We start from the raw sequence: 22,025 nt of genomic DNA, 5'->3' as shown, positions 1-22,025 counted from the left end.
TTTCATGCACAAGTTATCCAAATACAGTTCAATTCATTTTTGAAAAGCTAGTGTAGATGCAGTAATATTTTTAAATGGAAGACCAGTAGACGTAACTTTTTTTTTTTTCATTTCCCTTGAAGCCTGCAAGTATGTAAAAGGTAAATTTCTTTAGTGTAATTTAAATAGTAGAGTTTCCAAAGTCATTATGGAAAGATATAAAATTTTCTTCCCAGCATGTGGTTTTGATTGTGCTGTATAACCTGTGCTGTGACTGAGCTTTTGAATTCAGAATTACATTGCACAAAGCATTGTGGAAGTGTTAAATGTTGTCCAGTTAATTCTTTCTTTAAATACGTGAGGAATGAGCCAAGGGGATTGAAGAGAGGTAGGCAAATAGAGAACTTTTTCAGGAAAGGAAACTTATTACTTAACACAAACAAACAACTCCAAAACCAAATAAATAAGTAGCTTCCAAGAGTTTTCTCAGGCACTGCTCAGACGTAGGAAAGGGAAGAAGCAATGATGTTTGACTATTTTTTCCAAGAAGCTAGCTTCTGCTTTGGCAACATTATTGTACCAATGTGCACTGATTATTAAACATTTAATTTAGAAAGGCAGAAAATACCTATTTTATTGGTGCCCTGATATCCTGCCTGACTTTGTTTCCCTGTTGGCTTCATTTCTTGATTATTTTCTTCCTATGAACAGAACAGCTTTCGTAATTAAAAAAAAAAGAAAAGTTGCGGAAATTAAAAAAAGACAAATTGCTTTAAAGTTTAAGTTAATTTTGAAACTGAGACTTAGGCATATGGAGAAATGCCACACTACTATTTTCATTAAGTCAGTTGCTGTAGAAGCCAGACGTTTACAGATCCGCACAGTGTGCAGGAGAGAGGGAAGGAGAAAGCACGGGAAGGACGGCTTATGGCTTTCAGGGAACACCTAATAGACACATCTAACTTTCCATCTTCTCTGACAAGAAGCAATAACAAGAAAAGACTTTTTAAAGATCTTGGGAATTAGGATGCATTTTTATTAGTGGGTCATGAGGAGTGACAGGCATTTAAGATGCAGTGTAAAAATTCCAAGGTTTTAGAAGAATTCGTATTCTTCTAGGTAGGTAAAATGACTAGTGATATATGATAACATGCAGTTACTCTGAGTGGTTTAATATGTGTTCTCACAGACAACGATGCATATAGATGTTGCCTTCCCTCAAATCAGTGGAAGGCAAAACATATTGAGCAAGTATGCCATTTTGTGTACTCCTCCAAAATTACAGAATCCATTTCTTGTATGTTAAAAATGCTTTTAGGAAGTCACATTCAGTAATGTGTTGTATTGAAAACTGCCTTTCAGTTGCATGCTTTGTGTACAATATGACTAATTTTAAATTACTGTAGTTCTGGCGGTACATTAACGTTCTTTATATATGCCATTATACAGTTTGTTTTCCTCTGTCATTGTTGCTACATTACATCGTTCAGTTCTATTTCAATTTTCTTTGCTCACTAGTAAGGAAATAACAAAGATAAATTTAAGATAGATTAATAACTAATAGATTTACATAAATAATGAGTGTTGGTTCATTTGCAAATTTATCTACAAACTCATCCACTTGTGACAGTAAATAGGTGAGTAAGTGGCATAGCTTTGTTATAGCATCATAGAATGGTTTGGGGTGGAAGAGACCTTTAAAGATCATCTAGTCCAACTCCCACGCTATGGGCAGGGATGGGAAAGTGTTAGACTCTGCTGTGGAATTGGGTATCCTAATGCAAGCACTCAAAATCAGTGGTATCCACTACAGGTTTGGAACTAAATTTCATCCTACCAGGAGACATAATACTTGGCTATCTCCTGTGGATAATTTCCAGTAGCCAGATCTACTATGCTGGGAGAAAAAGAAATAGATAAATCCATCTTTCTTCATAACGATATGTTATCTGTTATCTGATTCATCCTGGAACAGAATCACAGTATCTATGCAATAAAATCTACTGATGATGTCTGATTCAGAGCTGTTACCTTTTCCACAGCTGTAATTATAGTGCTTTCCCAGCTGGTGTTTAATCCACAGTGTATCTAGAAGATACTTTCATGAAAATGTAGATACCTTTCTCCCTCTCCTGCTCCAACCTGTTTCCTTTCTGTTTTCATTTTATTTTATTTTTTAAAATCTAGGGTAAGATAGAGTTGGTTAATTCTCAAAGTTACTGTTGAAAATAACAGGATCACAACACCTTCTGCACAGGAAAGTCTGCTGGCCCTGCTGCCTGAAGACTTCAGGTGAAGTTCAGACTCTGGAAATCCTACTGTCAGTGCTGTGGGTTTGACGAGTAACATGTTGGATTTATTTTTATGGTCGCTCTTAAATTAAATAGTAATTGGATTCGTTGGATGAGTTACATCCAAGGCTTTTGAGTTAAGATGTCCCATTTTTCCTTTCCTTTGCTTTAGCAAACCCTCAAAGTGCCTGTTTGGAACCAACCTGCTTTCAGTAAACAAAATAATGAAGGTTTCTGGACCTTTCCTGAACTAGTGTTATTGCATTTCATTAACCCTTTACTTTTTGTTTTGACTGTAGAATCCAGAGCCATGCAAAAAAAAAAAAAAATTGTTTTAATTATACCTTCATAGTAAATGATAGTCTGAATATTAACAGAGATCTCCCATCCTTTCTGCACTAATCTCAGGCAAGTTGCAGTTCTGGCTTAGCTTTGCATAAATTAAATGCATTGTATGACTAAAGACCCCAGCTTTGTACAGCGTAGGTGCAAGCAGACTAGGAATATTGTGTCAATGACTGACAGCCTGCTTCTCAGTAGCCTCCTTTTATCATGAAGCACTGTTAGGTACGTATGATTGTATTGCCATTCAAGGTTAAAACACAAGTCTTTGAAATCTCTGCCTCTAACTGTGCAGAGCCCATATTTTGTCAGTCACTGTTACAGAGATACTAGAAAGATGTTACTGACATTACGCACGATGAAATTCATTATAGCCTTTCTGGTATACTATAATAGAGAAGTAAGCCTTTCTCTTTTTTTTTTTTTTTTAATTTTTTCTTTCTTCTAAATTAATATGTAATTCCACTTGGAAGAAGCATTGGTTTCCATGCAGCCTGCTGAGCATCATTTTATAATGAGGTTTTATCACACTGGGTATTACTATAATAGGCTGTAAGACCTTTCCCCTACTTCCCCCACAACCCTTAGAGTCACTGGCCTATATTTTCTGAAGTATCTAGGGACTGTGAATAGCCTCACTTTTGGGGTGTTCTGTCTGAAGCCCCTTGAGTAGCCTTGATTTTTCAGAAGACCAATTATTTTGACTTACCTAATAAAGACTTTCCCATTAAAGCAGCTAAGAAATTGAGAAATCCAAAATAATGTATTTTTTTTTCTCTCCTACCCCTCCCCTTTAATTTAGTTTTTATTCCCCAGCTTCCTACTGCTAGGAACACCCTTTTGTTGATGGGATGTCTTCTATCTGTTCCTTCAAGGCAAGATCCTTTCTCATCTGATTAGCAGAAGTACCTTAGGTCAAGTAGTGGATTTGGATGTAGTAATTTGGGACTCAAATCCCAAAGGCAGTATGTGTGTAAATTAGGTAAATCAATTTATTCCTGTCTGAGCATCCCATCTGTAAAACAGTGATAGTGCTGCTTAGCTACAGAAGGACGTTGTGGGAATAAATTAATTGAATGTATGTGAAGATCTAAGTCACTATGAGCATCTGTGATGTATGGTCCTTTAAATATTAGAAAGCTTTCTAGCATTTCCTTCCCAACATAAACACAAACTCTTTTCTCTCTGTTTGATTCATTTTCCATCTGCTTGTAGAGCACAGCTATGGATGAGAGTAGTCTGGGGCAATTGGTGGAGGAGATGAGGAGAGAATTAGATTGGATGCTGCTTGGTTTTATTTTATTCCCTGAAGTAACTTGTTGCCAATAGCACATCCCCATGGCAGATTCCTGCGCACACAAGGCTTTTTCTAATTCTCTATTGTTATTTACTGGAGAGAGAGGTGTCAGGTATGCAATCTTTGCTTTTGAATATTCAGGATGAGTTTTTAGTAATGTTTAAGAAAAAGCTCCCTTGGTGACTTTTAAAAGTGTGGTAGCACTTGTTAATCTATACTTATATTGATGTTCCAGGTGGGTAAATTGAGAGAGAAAATCCAAGAGGTTAAGCAAGAAAGGGAGCAGGAGCAGCACAAGCACACTGCCTACGTTTCTGAACTGAAAGCCAAGCTCCACGAGGAGAAAATGAAGGAACTTCAGAGTGTCAGAGAGCTACTCATCCGGCAGCATGAGCAGGAGGTAGCCAGAATGGTGAAAATTAAAGATGGAGAAATTCAGCGTTTGCAGTCAACAGTGAATGTCCTGCGGGACGGGGCGGCTGACAAAGTGAAGACGGCACTGCTGAGTGAAGCAAAGGAGGAGGCTCGCAAGGCGTTTGACGGTGAACGGATGAAGTTGCAACAGGAGATCTTGGAGCTGAAATCTGGCAAAAAACAGCTTGAGGAGGCTTTGAACAACATTATGCAGGCAGATAAAATGAAGGCTGCTGACCTGCGCACGGCTTACCAGTCCCATCAGGATGAGATTAATAGAATAAAGCGGGAATGCGAGAGAGAGATCCGCAGGCTGGTAAGTTCACTAAGTAGTGCATGCTTATTTCAATTTATAGCAGGTATTAGTATATTGCTGTATGTACTCACAAATATCAAACCACTCTTTTACAGTGACATCTTTCGTCAGTGCTGGTTGCTACAATAGGACACAATTTCTGCTACTTTCCTCTCCTTATAGCATATATAGCTATATAGCATATATCCTTACAGCATATATGAACCCTGGCTCCATGTTTAGCTCAGCTTAATCCAAAGCTCTGTGTCCTAACAAATAGAATATGAGTGAACCAGGGCTTTCTAGGATGAATTTTCTCAACAAATCAAAGAAATAGACTTTCCTTTCCCACATGCTCAACTATATTTTCTTACAAATTCTGGTTGATCAAAATAGTCAGGCGTTGCTCATTTGGCAGTGTAAGAACACCTTTGTGAAATGGCAAAACTAACTTTTCAGAGAGCTTTTACATTTATATTGGAGGAACTAATTGTGCTGAAACAAGACAATGTATTTTCTTCTTCTGCATCATTATCCAGGTCATTCGATTTTAAGCATTGTTGGCCTTTTTTATTTTTTACAATTTCAGTGTTTTTTTTTTTTTTTATTGCAGCAGAAAATGTAGGGCCTAGGACAGCAGGCTTTTTTTTCATGCTTCATAAATCCTAGTACTTCAGCACAGATGGCAGACTATGCTGTTCATATAAAATTGAAAACCAGGCAATATTTCCCAGCAGCGGGTACCCCAAATATTTCGAATTATGCAGCTCTGTAAAATGTAAAGAATCTTCTGTTTGGCACCATGGTATTTTCCATGTTTATGTATATATCTGACTGTTAATCTATCTAAGCTAGCAGTACAATAGCTATGCAAATAAAATCTAAGATTATAATAAGCATAATATTTATCATATATCAAGAAGTACAGACTTTAAATTGAATGAAACATCAGTTTTCTTAAGAAAAATATCAGTTTGTATTTTCACAGATATGTCCTCTTATTTCTGGTGTTCCTTAGGAAAAATGATGGTGAGGGCAAGCTACAAATGTGTAATATCTGTTTAATGGTGGTGATTTTCTGTCTGAGACAATGAAAGCTTTTAATGCAGTTAATATTTATGCTTTAAATAAATTGGAGGTTGATGAGATCTCAGGGGTATAATTTCCTTGAGTAATTAAAGACCACTGCAAAGACTGACAACGTGAGGTTTCTATAGAAATAGTTTCTTTCATATTTTTTTCCATATTATAAATGTAGAATTTTTAAATCCTGGCTATAAAGTACAGGTAATTTTTTAAAAAGTGTTAAAGAGGAGAGAAGGTTGCTGTGTTGTGGCCTGTGTTTTTCTAGAGAACAGTTTCCAATTACATTTAACCTTCTTGAACCCAAGAAATGGCAAGGTGAGGCACCCCAAATTCTGTCATTGCAAATGGCCCCGGTAAACACACCTATGCCATGTCTTTGGGTGATGTTGTAAAGGACCTGCCTAGCTCTTCCCTTTCCGGAGTGGAAGTTTTCGTCCTGCTGCGATACGAAGAATTCATTCAGAATTACAATTGGAGCCTTACTGGGCCTCTGTTACTCTGTACATCTAAAAAGGTGTTTGGAGACCCCTGTTACCTCCTCCTAGCCTCAGAGGAAGCCTGGTGTCAATCTCTCCAGGGCTTTCACTGGAGGTGTTTGTACCTTTCCCCTGCCTCGCCTCGCCTCAGGAGAAGTACAGGGAGGAAATACCAGGAGCCTGGCGTTGCCATGTAGTGTCTCAGCTCCATTCAGATAATGAATTTCAATTTTTTCATTAAATTGTGTGGGTTGTTTTTATGAGAGAGAAGGGATTCTTCTAGGAATTCATAGCAATTTAGGCAGTTGTTACTGCATAGGGCACTCTTTAAATCTGGGGCAAGGTAAGAAATACTGCAGAGTTCCTAGAGGCTGCTCTCTTCCTCTGGGAGTGGGATTACAGAATCAGACCATCAGGATATTTCCCTCCTCTCCAACCCCCACTTTAATTAGTGCAAGAGATCCTTGCCTTCAATTTCAGATTAACCGTATCAGCTGTGGATTTGGGGTACTTGGTTGGTTCAGTTCCTACCCCTGTGGGATGAAATGACAAGGATGTGGCAGGCACCTTTATTAATATTAGCACAGTTCTGTAACACAGCTTCAATTAATGTGCTTTTTTTTGTATGTGTGTTGTGTTTTATGGTGGTATTAAGAAATCAGCATTTTTGGTATTAAACAAATTATTATTAAAATTCAGATGGAGTAAATCAGGATTTTGTGTCTGATTGTCTTGTCAGACTTGGGTGATTTATTTTGCATTTTAGATCACTGATTAGTTTTGCAGATGTATTTCATATAGATATTGCAGCTAAAAAATTTAAATCAATATTTTTACCATTGATTTTAATACCTATGACTAATTTGAATAAAATCTTGCCTTTTTTGGCTTCCTGTCAAAAAAGAAAGTAGTGAGAAAGGAAAAAATGGAAAATCCATTGTCTATATGGATACAAGTACATTGTGTGCATAAACAGCCATGCTTGTATTGTACAAATGTCAGTATTTTAGAAGTATGATTAATTAATTTTGAGAATGTCTTTGCAGTTTTTAACTGAGCTGTGAAAAATATCCAATCAGCCTCAATAAAAAACAAGATTGAATGGGGAACATCCTAATGCCTAATAAGGGGAAGTAAAATACCTGTTTGGCAAAAAAATATAACACACTTTTTTTCTCTGTGCAGTATGAAATTATATTGGAATTTGTCAGTTCCTGTAATTGACTTACTATAACAGTGTTATAAATGTTTTTATTAATTTAAGGAATGCTTGTTGACATGGATTTTTATTTCTTTATTTAGTTCCCCTCCCCCCAAAGAAAATATATTCTTGCTGTATGTATACATTGGCACAATGTGCTGGCAGCTAAGAAACTGGAAGTAAAAATAGCTAGTGACAAACTGGAGAGACAAATGAAACAGATGTCTTAAAAGTAAAGAAGCAACTTGGAGAATAAGACAAGAAAGCAAGAATAGCTATTACTTTATTTTTTCAGCCAATATTTTCTGAGTAGTTGAGTCTAAACAGTCTTCTCTTTGCCTGGCTAAGCAAGCCTGGCTCCCTCCCCCATTCCTTGAATGCCGTATGCTGCAGCCCTGTAGTGGTCTTGCTGGCCTTCCTGCAGTTTTATGGCACTTGTGCCAGTTTGTAAAATTTTTTTTTATTTTGTGCTGGGAGCCCAAAAGTGGCTGCGCTGCTCCTGGCGTGGTTTCATAAGTGCTTAATAAAAGGCTAAATCGCTTCTCTATCCTTCTGGCTACACTCCTCCTCATGTGCCCCAATATCAAGTTGATTTAAGTCATTGTGAGCTCTCACCACTGACCCATATCCAACTCGCCCTCCAGGACACCAAAGTCTTTCCTTTTTTCTTTCTTTTTTCTTTCTCCCCCTTGCAGAACTGCCAGCTTCAACTGGCGTCCAGCCTTTTCTGTTGCAGGAATTTAAACCATCCCAGGGACAGACATCATATCTGTCTCAGGTGAACTTCATGAGATTTTTTTGGCTCATTTCTCCAATGTGTCAAAGTCTCTCTGAATGCTGTTTCTGTCCTCTAGTGTAGTAACAGCTTCCCCAAATTTGGTATCATCCACAAATCTGGGGATGGTGCATTCCATTCTTCATCTGGGCAGTTGATAAAATTATTAAAATTTGTTATTGTCTTTAAATTTGAAGGGGTAAAATCTAGATGACCAAATAAAAGCTTTTGCCTTCCAAGAGATGCAGTAATTGTTTTTCAGTAAAACATCAAAAACAGTAGGAGCAAAAGTTTTAACACTCCACCAAAACCCAAAATGACACCCTTTGCAGTGATGGCAATTATTTTCTAGTAACATTCACTTTTTCCTGCATTCCTGTTACTAGGGTTTTGCCATTTTAAGGCAGTGAAATTCGTATCTTTCGGTTACATTCTGCTGCTCTGAGAAGAAGGATGGGGCATGGCTTTCTTCACCTCTGCAGTGACATATATGCATGAGTTTTGTTTCCTGTTCAAAATCTTGGATTTTGAGACTGGATAGCTGAGTTTTGGATCATCGAAGTGTGTGGAGTTGTCCATGGTTGGGTAGAAGCTGCTGGAGTGTGCTTCTTATCGGCCGCTTAAACCCGCGTGTGTCTCACACACAGCTGCTGATATCAAATTGTAGGCTGCTTCTCTGGATTTTGCCATCTGTTTGAGACACGTGTTTCAGCTGCATTCCAAGGCTGAGCTAATCTCCTGCAAAGACCCTTCCAGCACCTCCAGTATTTTAGGACTGCAAATAATACTTTGCTTTCTGTCCTCTGAAGATTTATAATTGTCCTCTCAGGAGCTAACAGGGCAGCATTCCACCGGGGGCTGGTTTTTTCCTGAATCAAACAGATCTGATGAAAGCTTTTTATAGTGCAGGCTCAGCATTTTGTGTTTATTCTTAGTATTTTCTAAGGACTCTATTATGGTAGGTAGGTCACAAATCTGACTTCTATATCTCTTTACAAAATATGGAACAGTATTAAAATCCCACAGAAATGATGTATGGTGTGGCACCTGAATGAAAAACTCCTTAAGTCTAGATTACTTAGTCCATCTACATTTTCTGTCCTTTTGACTATGTTATACCTCTGTCAATGAACACTCATAATAGGTAACAGGAGAGATTCAGCAGTAGAGGTTGTAGTCAGCTACAATAAAGCAAGTTGCTTTTGAGAAAGATGTGAGAAACTTCTATCAGTAAGTTCTGGAATTGTCTGCCCATATAGTGTTTCTTGTATAATTTTTCAAAACTTTTAATACATGCCTTACCTATGAGATTTACACACTTTAAAAAAATATGTGGCAAAAGCTGTTGGAAGAAAATATTGACTTTTGGTTTAGAAAAGTTACAGAGGAAATTAAGCATAAGTCCCATCTACCTGTGTCTATGACCCTTACTTCTCCACTGGATGGCTGGCATCTTTTCTCCCTCTTCCCTAATGTTCCTAATTAAGCAGCAAATATTTATTGAAATAGGTGGCCGTGTCTGATGTAAATAATGCTATGCACAACACAGGAATATTTTCATTCCTCCTTCCAGGTGGGATACTGTTGTTAGTGTCTCTTTATGAATGTAGAAGGTGTTAATTCCATTTAGTTCTATCTTTAACTGTTTATTTGAGTAGCACCTCCTTTTTGTTTTTCCTGGTAACTAGCAATCCTTCTCTCAAGATATCCCTATTTTCAGTGTCAAGCATTTAGTATAAAGATTAATTCAATTTATTCTGGAGAAGAGCACTGTAGAATTTTGTTCTGCAGTTGGCTAGGAGAGAACAGTGATAAGGATGGGTAAAGAGGAAGGTCTTACACTTGGCAATGCAGCAGCTGGCTTTTTCCACTTTGAAAACTGAGTATGTCACTGCCTTGATAGATCTAGCTTTTAATTCCCTGGGAATTTCTCTTTCAACTTTGTGAGAGGCTAAAGTTCCCCCAAAGGTCCCTGACTTTCTTTCACTGTAGCTATTGAAGTGTAGGATAATTGGCAGGGGGATATTTTTTCCAGTGGCTGGCTTGGTTCTCTTTAATGTTTGATAAATATTATTAAAACACTTCTTTCTGCTCGTTTCTCTTAGCTGCTAGGAGGTGGTTAGCTACCTGTTCTTAGGAAACTGTAATTTTGACATAGGCTACAAATGCTAGCTCTTCATTGATATAATGCAGGTAATTGCTATGTTCTGCACTTAACATTTGACAGCACAGAACCCATTAATTAAGAAATGATACTTTAGAAAGCTGTAGTCTTAACCAAGAGCCTCAGAGTTACTTATGCTATCCAAGGTGATTTCTCGGTAATTTCCCTCCACAGCTGCTTGTGGATGATCTTATTTTCTTTAAAATCCTCTTTTGGAGGATAGTTCTGCTGCTTTTCTGCTCAAAGCATGTAACTGAAAATGTATTCTAACCTCACATTGCTCCACTGCCTTCCTGTCACAGACTTTCTGTGCTGAATTGTACCATGCTTAATTGGATAAAGAAAAATGTGGCTATTGTAAAATGCTTAAAAATCCATGTAAAACAGAATGTAAAAGAGTTCATGTGACCCTGTTGTATTGTGTAGCTGCAAAAAGTAGGCAGATTTGTTTTAAACTGAAAACAAATTTGAAACCAAAGCGGCCAGTTGGAAGGAATTTCTGGGATAATATTTTTGATTTAATAAGCCCAGTGCATGGGTTGGGGTCTCATTGTGCTAAATGTGTTGGAAGAAAAGATGGTCTGTACCCTTTGCAACTTAGTGAGAGGTCTCAAATGAGTAAGGAGGAATACATGGAAGTGGTAGGAGGAGATAACTGCAGTCAGCTTTCAGTTGGTATGTGTTGCTTGTCCCAGCTACATTGGGCCACAGATGCAGAAACCTGTTGCAGGCACCTGGCATGGCAGGGCTTGCACCGTGCTCCCTGGACTGCGAGGGGCTGAGGAGCACAGTGGAAAGGCATCTCCTTGCTCAGAATCTGGTAATGAATCATCAGGTGAGAACTGATCTGTCCAGGTTTATTAGCCTCAGCTCAGTGCTGGCCTTGGCCTACCTGCATCGCTTCCAGTAAAGAAATTCCTGCATTTCTACAATGTGCTTCCTATGTCTTTGATTCTCAAGGATTTGTTAGTTTAACTATTATTTTTGATGACCAGACAATAGATTGTGATCTCAGCAGTGTAATTACTGTTAAGTATTTATAGGGTTTTTTTTTCATAGTTTCCTTTTGTATTTTAGAGGTGTCATGGAAAAGGAGAGATTTAAGAGGGATTTGAGGAAGGTCAATCAGGTAACTAAATGGATATTTGTGGAGGATCTCTTCAAGCAGGAGCAGTGGCATGAGGGAGAACATGAACATGCATGACTGTGTATATGACAAGTTGGTATTGAGGAGGGAACATAGCACCCTGTTATTAAATAAGGGATGAATGCACTCCAGTTAGGCTGTGAACATTGTTGAAAGTGAAGGTGATTTTTATTTTTGTTTAATGTAGTAAAAAGAAAAACAGCTTAGAGAATCTAGAGATTAGAGTTTTGTGGTTGAAAAGAGCAGCAGCAACAGCAGCATTCACACTGGGTGGTGAGCAGACAGGACTGATTTAAGTTCAGAAAGGAGAGTGTTGTAATGACTTAAGGCATGACATAAGAACTCAGGTAGAAGTCTAACTCTGTGTATGGATTTTGGAGCTGATAGGCAAAACCAGTCTTTAGACGTAATCAAATTGTACCTGGGAGAAAAGAGAATTAAATAGGACAACAATTTTATATTTGTAAGTGGTGTGTAGTTTGGGGATGGCTCCCTAGTGATGTAAAACAGACATTAAAAAGCATGAAAAAGAAATGAATGCTATGCTTGGTAGAGTTACAAATTCTGGATGCTTTTTGGTAAATGAACATTGTAGTAACAGAATACCAGGTTAAACCTTTAAACTTGAGAGGTCATGAGGGGACCACTAGTTGTTATTTCACTTAATATCATAAAAGCCAATGATGTTCAGCTTGTCTACACTAGTCATAAATGACAATTAGGAAATATTTCAAAATGTGTGTATGTGTCTATATACATGTATATGTACGCTATATGTGTTTGTGTATGTACATATATACATATGTATATGTCATATAGAGAGAGAGAGAGAGACACCAAAACATTTGTGGGAAAAACAAACTTATATGGGTAGAAAAGTTGACAAGCTTTTAAGCATACAGCTTCTTAATCTACTGAAGGCCTTCTGTACTTGAAAGCTTATTTCTTTCCAACTCTGCCATTTGGTCTAATAAAAATTATTTCTTCTCTTTTAGACCTTGTGGATTCCTAGACAAACTTGGCTATGACAGTGTTGCTTCCACAATATGCATTAGATCAAGATAGCAAGCAGCAGGGAACCCAGATTAATCCATTTTGTTTTTCATTTACCTTAAGGAAGATACTCCTCTCCCTGCTAAAATAAAGACCATAATACATGGTCTAATTACATAAGGCTGTTTTCCTTTATGCTTCCAATTTTTTCTAATTTGTGTAACCAAATGCGGCAAGAATTTGAGCAAAGTGTAGTTCTCCAGTGGTACAGAACCAGCATGGAGACTTTGTGTGAGGTTTTACAACTGTTAGAATATATAAGACCTAGGTAAGCTAAGGTCTTTTGGGAGTGGCTGACCTTTCTCCTCTAACTGTCAGCTTATGTTCAGTTTAAACATAAACCATATCTCTCCTTTTCCTAGTCTTGTACCTCCTTTTTATTTGCCTGCCTGCCCCTTGACCTGCCATCTCTCCCATGAGGAACTGAGGGATGTTGCGTCCCTGTACAGTATTTCTCTTCATTTTTTTTTTCCTCTCTGGAGTAATTTGTGCTCTCTGTTAAGAAAGCAAACAGGGAAGATAAACAAGTTTGTTCTATAGTGTGCAAGTCTGAAGAAAGTTGGTGAATATTTGCATCACACATTGGGGTAAATATAGGAAAATTGAGGCTTTGACTGGGTTGATGCAGTTACATTGGAGAAATCAAAGTTGTAGCTGTCCCTTGAGGAACGGAGAATTGTATTGTGTCCCAGACTGCTGAAACAGAATTTAAGGTAGAGGCTTTACTGCTGCAATTCTATTCTTCTTTATCAGTTTGCAGTAAGTTAGTTGCTTAGGAATTCTTCTTTCTGCTTGTTTGTGCTTATAAAAAAATAAGCACTATTGCAATGCTCTGTGTATTTGTGTGTATGAGCACACATGTGTTTACTCATATTTGCATGAGTAAGACATTCTCTAGGGCCTACCTGTAACCTAAAATATAAGCCCGAAAGAAAAAAAGAATGTGCAACCATTGCTATTATATTGCTATTTTCAATTATTGTCAGTGTCTCAAAGATTTTTCTATTTGACTGAAACATGGGGTGGGGTTTTTTTTTGTTTTTTTTTTTTAAAGTTTCACCACATGTAGAATTTATGGTAAAAAAACAGTAGTAGGAAGAGCAGAGGAGAATTCTGCCTTCTTTACTGCTTTCCTCTAACCCCCATGCTCTTTCACAGCATGTCTTTCTAATGCATGTGAGTTTGTGTGCTTTGATCTATGGAAGTGTGTGTGAAGGATGACATGGGCATGATTTCGCCAGTCACATCTGTTTCAAACAATCTGTTCTGCTGCAGTTCAGCAAGTAGTACTGAGATTGTTGATTTCTTTTTTCTTCCAACTTAAACATTTATGTCATTCCATTTACCATTTCAGTTATGAGAATATGAAGAGTATGAAATGTGCTACTAACTGGGTAACTAAAATCAAGGCTACCTATGTAACCTTGGTTCTTCCTTGCTAAATGTATGTCTTGCATTGCCAAATTTCCATCTCAGTTACATAGATATTCAACATGAACACCTGTGTAATGGAAAGCGAAACTTTGTCCACAGTATTTAGTTACAAGACATTTTTTCCTCCCAAAGGGTCCTTGATAGATCAGTGTTCATGACAGAGAGCATTCAGTGAATGAGGCAGCTGCTTAATTTTTGTCATTGCTGTTCACTGCACAGTCCCTCTGAAAAGCTGCATGTTGCAAATTCTTCCATTAACAGAAACTGCATTCTTTTCCTGAAAGTCCTGTTTTGCATATTTGAAAGTCTCACAAATCTGAATTAATGCACTTGAAAGTATTACACCTATTTACTGGATGAGGAATTGAGACCCAGTTACCTTCCCAAATCAGGAAAACGATCTCCATCAGAACCAATCTCCATCAGGTCCACTTAAAAACAGTGCAGACCAGCTTATTCACTTCAAATCTGGCCTTTTTATCTTTGATCGTGACTTGACTTGGTTCAGCCAGGCCATCTCCTGCCACGCAGGTTCTGTACACAAACTAACTTCACATGCTTTGTAGACTGTGAAAAGAGTAAGGCAAGGATCGTGGAGTAGCAAATCATATTTGGTCGTGTAATCTGATTGTGTTAATCCTGTCCATCAATCAGACTTAATTATAAGTTACTTCTAAAATATTCTTTTTTTTTTTTTCTTTTTTTTTTTCCTTGCCATAAAGGACTTCTATGGCTGTAGACTATGATAAACAACAAATGTATGATTTAACAAGTTCATAATTTTATTTTATTTTTTCAAATGAGACTGTAGCAGTCATGTCTAAAATTCCATGGGGTTATATTGGCAAAGAAAAGGGCTTAGTAAACTGAAGGAGAGACAGCACAGTTCCAATAAATATGTTGTTAATGGTTAATATTCTTGTTAAGAAATCTGTTTCTATAGTAACTGCTGCAGATTGTCACTTCCCCTAGCATTTGGAATAGTACCAAAGTGAATTTAACACTGATGCTGCGAGGGACAAATCCTATGAGAGCTGCAATAGATCACTGCTAGCAATGTGCTTTATTTGGTATCAAGATGTGTGAACAACACAGTTCAGTAACCATAGATGGTGGTTAAGAACTATTTATTCCTACCCATTATTCTAATGGTCTGTGTGCATTTGCTTTTTTTCCTTCTATACAAAGACCAGTCCTTGCTTGAATCTTATAGCAAGGACACATAAAATACATAGGTATGCTTAAGATTTTAAGTTTAAGTATGTGTACGTGTGTATGCTACTAATTTTTCAATGTCTGTGAAGAGATTCAGCATATGTGATTTTCACTAATAAATAGTGAGTCAACAAACGTGTATGGCTCAAGCTCTGAAACAAAACTGAGGTGATTTTTAAAAGATGTGTTTGTCTTATCTTGTACTAGCCCTGTGTTTCTTCTCTGACACATAGTGAAGGGAGATTTTTCTTCTGCTTATAGAAGTGTGTATCCTGAGATGAAGTGGATTATTTCAGTGGCTATGTATTCCGTTTCAGTGTATGTTTGCATCTATTTTTGTTTGTCTTTTGAGTTGAGACTGCACTGAGCAAACTCGTGATGAAGTGAAGGCTGAAACATTTAAAGGGGAGAGGAAAAGGCTTCAGAGGAGATATATCTTCTTTTTGGCAACCACAGTTTGGCTGGTGGTGTAATTCTGAGAGAAACAGAACTTTGTTTGTGCAAGTTTGTGGATATGCAAGCAGTGAACACTTGAAGATGTTACAGAAACTTCCTTCTTGCTTTATTTCTTTCCAGATGGATGAGCTGAAAGGCAAAGACAGAGTGATTCTGGCTCTGGAGAAAGACCTTGGTGTCCAGGCAGGCCATACACAGAAACTGCTCCTTCAGAAAGAAGCTTTGGATGAACAGCTTGTCCAAGTGAAGGAGGCAGAACGGTACCACAGCAGTCCTAAGAGAGAGCTTCCGGCGGGAGTGGGGGATATCACTGAACTGATGGGAAGCTCGGTAAGAAAATCGTGTTTTCCTCAAATGTTCAATAAAAGGTAATTGCTGCCTGGGTGTTCACGTTGATTTGTGGTTACTTTTAAAATACCAGAAGGGCTCATTCATGGTAAATGGCCCTACGCTGCACTGTGCTGTTTCACTGATGCTTTAGAAACTCCTTGGATCTCTTGAATTTCAAAGAATATGTATATAGAACTTCTGGAATTTATATTGTGAACTTCAGCTGTGAACCCCATTATTTTCTTAACTATTTATTTCATAGCTTTAGGAATTATTTTAACAAACAGTTCAAAGTAGTTCAAAAACTCTGCCATGTGATTTGAATCAGTGTCCTGTGCACTAGATTTGTTTACTTTTAGCTGATAGTAAGAAATCTGGTAAGAAGTAACCAGTTATAGGTGAAATATTATTTATCTAGCTTTTAAAAAAAATTGTTAAACCTTTACATACATTTCACAAGTAGACACTTTTCATGTAATATATCATGTAGCATTTTCACAGGATGTTATTGTTCAGTGTTTCAGTTAATTAAAGTAAGTTCTTCAGACATTGATGTAAAGAATCTATTTTAAATTAACACTATCCAATTGCTAAACCATGATATTAAATTTATGGACAGTAAAATATTTTTTCAAGGTAATTTTATATATCTATATGTTTTTGATGTAAAGGAGCAGCATTTGGATGAACGAGACATGCGGAGATTTCAGTTAAAAATCGCGGAACTGAATGCAGTAATAAGGAAGCTGGAAGACAGAAATACTCTCTTAGCAGATGAAAGAAATGAACTGGTAAATTAATTAGTAATAACACAGATGGTGACTAGGAGGGCATCTTTATGGTAAAAGATTTAATGTTGGAAAGTCAGTGTTATAAATAATTTACAAATTGGTCCTGGTTGGCCTCAGTCAATTGTTTCTAAATATAACAGAAATTTCTATAGAAATTCATTTTGGGACCATGAAAGACATGGATGAAATCTCTCTTTTTCCAGAAAAATAAAACTTTATACATTTATTTTGGGGGTCATGGTAATCAAATGACTTCTATCTTGCCTGTGGCACTGTGTAATGATGTTGTGTAAAACATGCATAATCTATGCACTTGAATTAATGTATTAATCTTTTTGAAATTTGACATTGGTTTTGTGACATGATGTGTAGTCTGGTCCCGATCGGGGCTGAACTACAACACATGCTTATGCTAGCTAGGAGTTTAAAAATCTTTCTTGTGCTGGAGATGAAAAATCTGCCATTTCTCAAGGGAAATCTCTTAAGTAGGTGAAATTATCCTAGGAGAGTGATAGTAACTTACAAACAAAAGGATATGACAAGAATTTTAAGAATGAATTTTATTAGCCTCCTGATTATCAGAAGAGCTAGTTTTTGAAATTTTCTTGTCCAACATCTTGGCTGAATCTAGATTAGTGAAGTCAGTTAACAATGCTAGACTAAAATTGGATTAATTGAGAACATAGTAATGTCTAGTTCTTTAAACTTTTCCTCTTTAAATAGCTATATAGTCAGAACTGCCCTGTCATATGACAAAATTGATTCCTCATCAACAATTCAAGTTTATTGGGGTAAGAAGAACACGCCTTTTAGCCTGGGTACAGTTTACTGTTTTTCCTACTTTGCCTAGGTGCAGAGTGTTATGGGTTTATTTTTTTCCCCCACTTCCACTGCTACAGTTACTTTCTCTGCTCAGTCAAGTGCTCTTCTTGATACTTGACCTAGAGGCCTAAGAAATATATTTTGGAAAATATATGGAGAAGGTTTTGTCATATTGTGAGACAATATTACATAAAAACAGTAATATCACTAAGCTCATATGATTAAGCACTGTGAAAAATAATTTTCTGCTGAGAATGAAACAGAAAACCAAACACTCGGCGAAATTATCTCAGGAGAAAGATTATCTTTTTTCTCATTTCCAGTTAAAACTCAGTAAATAGAAAAATCTTTTGATTGGAAAAAATAGATTTTTTACAAATATAACAGCTCAAAGATTAATGAAATAAAGAGTGAGACACAAATGCAAGAAAGGGCAGTAATTTGCTTCACATAATTGTCTAACACCATAAAACCACAGGAACAAAACTGAGCAGCTTGAAAATGTCAGCAGAATGCTGAGATTGAATCTGTGCCCTCTGGCTGACTTTCTTATTTTTCTAATTACACATTAGGTATGGAGTTTTTAAAGTAGAGTAGGAAGAGTTTGCTTCTACTAAGGGATGGTGAAAACGACTGCCCTAGAGACCTAATTGTTCACAAGAAGCTTTTATACAACAGAATTAGTTTATCAATAAATCATGGTTATGGATCATCATAAGTGTTTTCCAAGAGCAAAATCCAGTGATGAGATCTGGTGTTTTTGTAGACTATACAAAAATGCTATTTTTTCATTTGTTAGGACTCCTGTCGTTCTTAGTTCAGCAGTAGTCTATATCAGATGCTATTTAACAAAAGAACTAAATTTTCTGAATGAACGAAGAAGGAAAGTAAAACCATACATATATCTTTTTTTCTACTGATGTAAACCAAAGCACAGCTAACTTTGTTACTTTGCCATTCACAGCTGAAACGTTCTCGGGAGACAGAAAGTCAGCTGAAGCCTTTGGTAGAAAAAAATAAGAGGATGAGCAAAAAAAATGATGACATGTTGCAATGTATCCAGAGAATGGAAGAGAAAATAAAAAATCTATCAAGGGAAAATGTAGAATTGGTAAGTAATCATCTCTGACATCGTGTTATAAGAGTGCATTGCACACAGTTGCTTTTGAGATAGAAGTTCTTGTGAGACTTTTGCTCTAATACAGACATTTCAAAGTCTTAAATTCAGCCAATGCAACTGAATATTCATACTCTAAATTTGGAGTGCCATGTGCTTTGTGTTGTATCAATTCACGCTCATTAAGGAAATGGATCATAGATAAAATGTGTTTGGAGGCTATAAAAGTGTATGACTGAAAATCAACTTTGACAAATACTGCTTTTATGATTAGAAGTCAGAAATGAATTTGAGTGCATGTGCCAAAGGCTCTACATTAGATCGTTGAGTTCACTTGTCTGCTAATTTAGTCCCAGACTATGTTCTTTGATTCTGTTTTAAAATATCTTATATGAGATATTAAGACTGAGGCATACAGAATGTATAATATTTTTTTTTTGTTGAAAGAGACCAGACTCCATAGTGGTATGCACTGATGAGTCCAAAGAACTCTTGATTACTACATCACACATGAGAATTTTCATCCTGTTCCAACAAGACATTTTAAAACATTATGTTCATTTTTTTTCCAATTTTATTTTAATTTTTGTAGAAAGAGAAATTATCTGCACAACCAGCACTGAAGAGGCACACATCTTTGAATGATCTCAGCAGCACACGGGAGGAACAAGAAATTGAATTCCTTAGACTGCAAGTGAAAGAACAGCAGCATGTTATTGATGATCTCACAGTGGTAATGCTTATGACTGGTATACACACGTGCATGCACACACGTTTATAGGCAAGCTAATGACTTGAGAGCAATATTTCAACTCTTGTTATTGTAGTGATATAGAAATAGTTCTTTGGCGTTGAAGGGTTCTTGTTATTTCTCAGGCAGTGAATGAATTTCTTTGGAATGTGTATGAATTTCTGTATTATAAAACATTTACCTATTATGAGCTGTTTGTGAAAAGAAGTGCATCAATGCACCCCCCTTACTTACAAAATTGGCTGTCAATGACTGAAGAACTGCAGGAAAGGACATGTTTCAGAACTTAATGACTGAAACTTGTTGGATGTAGACACTGTTGCAAACCCAACCACTCCCTTGACCTAGAATTTATCCTAAAAGAAAGGAACATACAGGATGGCATTAATTTCACCTAACTAAGCATCTCTAACTGAGCTGGCCACACCAGCTGTCTTTATAACAAATGGAGGGAAATATGCATGATTCATCCAAAGGCAGCAGCATAGTTTAAGATTAGAATTGCACAGCTGCTACCTTCTGACTGTGAAGACCACTTAAGATGATGCTCATAGATGTTTGCACTTTTTGATTAGGACTTTCTTGAGTTGTTTTAGAGTTGTCTAGTGCTATTTAGTACAATGTATGATACACTTTTCTGGTGCTGGCAAAAATGACATATTGTCTCTGAGAGACCCTTGCCCTTCTGGAGCAGCATCTGGAACTCAGGTAGACTATTCTAGAACATCTCAAATGGCACTACTGACTGCTAAAAAAAGATAAAATGAATTTAAAACCATTCTGTCCAAATAAAAATTTAAACAATTGAATACAACATTGAAAATAAAAATAGAAGATCCAAAAAGATAAAACAAGGGGTGTTATTGCTCTGTCTGGAACATTGTCTCTATTCTTGGCAGTTCCTCTGAGATTTTGACCCAGGATTTCTCTCTGTAATCAGTGCCAAAGATTGATGTCTGCATGCATTCTCCAGTGTCACAGTGTTACAAGCAGTAGGATGTTACTCAGGTGCTATGATGTGCGGTGTGATTCACAGAGCAATGCTCCTTTGCCTTCCAAATACAACTGTGCTGGTAGACGCTATGACAAGGTATTAAATTATCACTACATGGCAGATATTACCTCACTTACATTTCAGTGCAAATTGAGTATGAAAGGACTCTCTTTTTACTGCCTCAGCCAGTAATCTGAGGAAATATATTGTATCCTGACTTTGGTCAACTAGTATTTACTTGTGTTTAGTGTCAAAGAAAAATAAATAAATATTTTAAAATATGATTTCATTTTTGCTTTGTTTCCTATTTACAGATACTTTTTCACTGTCAGAAATAAGTTAAATGGTTAACTAGTATAGTGCTTTGGTTGGCAATACAAACTAATTGATGCTTTGACTTCAATATGAATGCAGTGGAACTCTGCACTCCCATTGTGCTTCTCAGCTCTTTTCTGGCTCAAACCACACCTCTACAGAATATAAATGTATCATAATTATCAAGAATGTCCCACATGGCACATACCTGACTAGTACAAAAGTCATCAGCTTGCCTCCAGATGAGACCAATATGATGCACAGAAATCAGGATGATAGTCTTAGGCAATAGAGTTGTCTGAATTGATTAGCACTGTTGTTTGTAGGGTATCTTTGATGCTGTTGAAACCATATAAACATGGTTATATGTCATGTTCTCCCACAACAGTGGTTTTCTGGTCAGTTCTTTAAAGAAACGCTGTCACAATAAATGCAGATGATTGCAAAAGATGCTAGTGATCCAGCAAATAGTGGTTTTTAATTGGCATTATTATTGTTACAGTAGCTTGATGTATTATTGAGACAGTGAATTAAGCAGTCTTCTTACAAACAAGATTGACGCAAGAAGGAGTGAGGGATTTTCAAAGTGTTTACTTACTCTACATTAAACTGAGAGGAAAGGAAGGATAGAATGAGAAGACTAGCCAGTTTCTCCAACTGTTTGGACACCTGCTTGGGATGCAAGAGACCCAGGTTACAGCAGGAACTGTGCCTTAACCAGGTACTTGAGGAGGGAGCGTTATTCTTCAACACTGTCTAAAATTCAACTTCATGTTTTCAGCTTGAGCTTAATATATGAATTATTCTGCAGCTTGGAATACTTGCTCCATTCTACCTTGGCAGTCACTACTTTTCCTTATTCTGAAAACCACTTATATTAAAGATGCTATATAATTTATTGTGGTTTTTGGAATTATTTCATATTTTCAAAAACTTTGTTCCTGGAACAACGTGTTGATAAAGATGAATATTTTATTGTATTTTCTACTGGGAACTTTCTATTTTTCCAGTTTCTGAACTGAATATAAAGCAAGTAACTCTGAATAGAATAATACCATGCAGTGTGCAGTAACTGCTAGAGAAGCACTTGGGACTGATATAATTCTTTTAAAAACAAAGGTGTTGCAAATAAAAATGCAGAGCTAAGGAAAGAATCAGGAAAAAGGCAAAGAGACAAATCACCTGCTTCCTATGTTTGTTTTTTTTTTTTTTTAACTTGTCCTCTCCTTTGTGTTTTTTACCTTCTCTTCCTCTTCTCCTTTGGAACTTAAGGCAGTATT

The 22,025-nt window shown here is 36.9% G+C and overlaps 1 protein-coding gene across 10 annotated transcripts in view; it reads left to right on the top strand.

The window, feature by feature from the left end:
* JAKMIP1 (janus kinase and microtubule interacting protein 1) overlaps positions 1-22,025 on the top strand; it is a 103,331-nt gene that overhangs the window by 22,478 nt on the left and 58,828 nt on the right. For all 10 annotated transcript variants that reach the window (XM_086746408.1, XM_086746409.1, XM_086746402.1 and 7 more), the window contains 5 exons: positions 4,145-4,639; positions 15,746-15,955; positions 16,627-16,746; positions 18,533-18,679; positions 19,278-19,418. In XM_086746408.1, coding sequence (XP_086602534.1) covers positions 4,145-4,639; positions 15,746-15,955; positions 16,627-16,746; positions 18,533-18,679; positions 19,278-19,418 — 1,113 coding nt within the window. The remainder of the gene's footprint in view (positions 1-4,144; positions 4,640-15,745; positions 15,956-16,626; positions 16,747-18,532; positions 18,680-19,277; positions 19,419-22,025) is intronic.

This window comes from Chlamydotis macqueenii, chromosome 4 (assembly GCF_036417535.1).
Source record: "Chlamydotis macqueenii isolate bChlMac1 chromosome 4, bChlMac1.mat, whole genome shotgun sequence".
In the NCBI taxonomy this organism is placed as follows: Eukaryota; Metazoa; Chordata; class Aves; order Otidiformes; family Otididae; genus Chlamydotis; species Chlamydotis macqueenii.
Note: the sequence above shows the minus strand (reverse complement) of the source record. Positions and strands in the feature narration are given on the sequence as shown.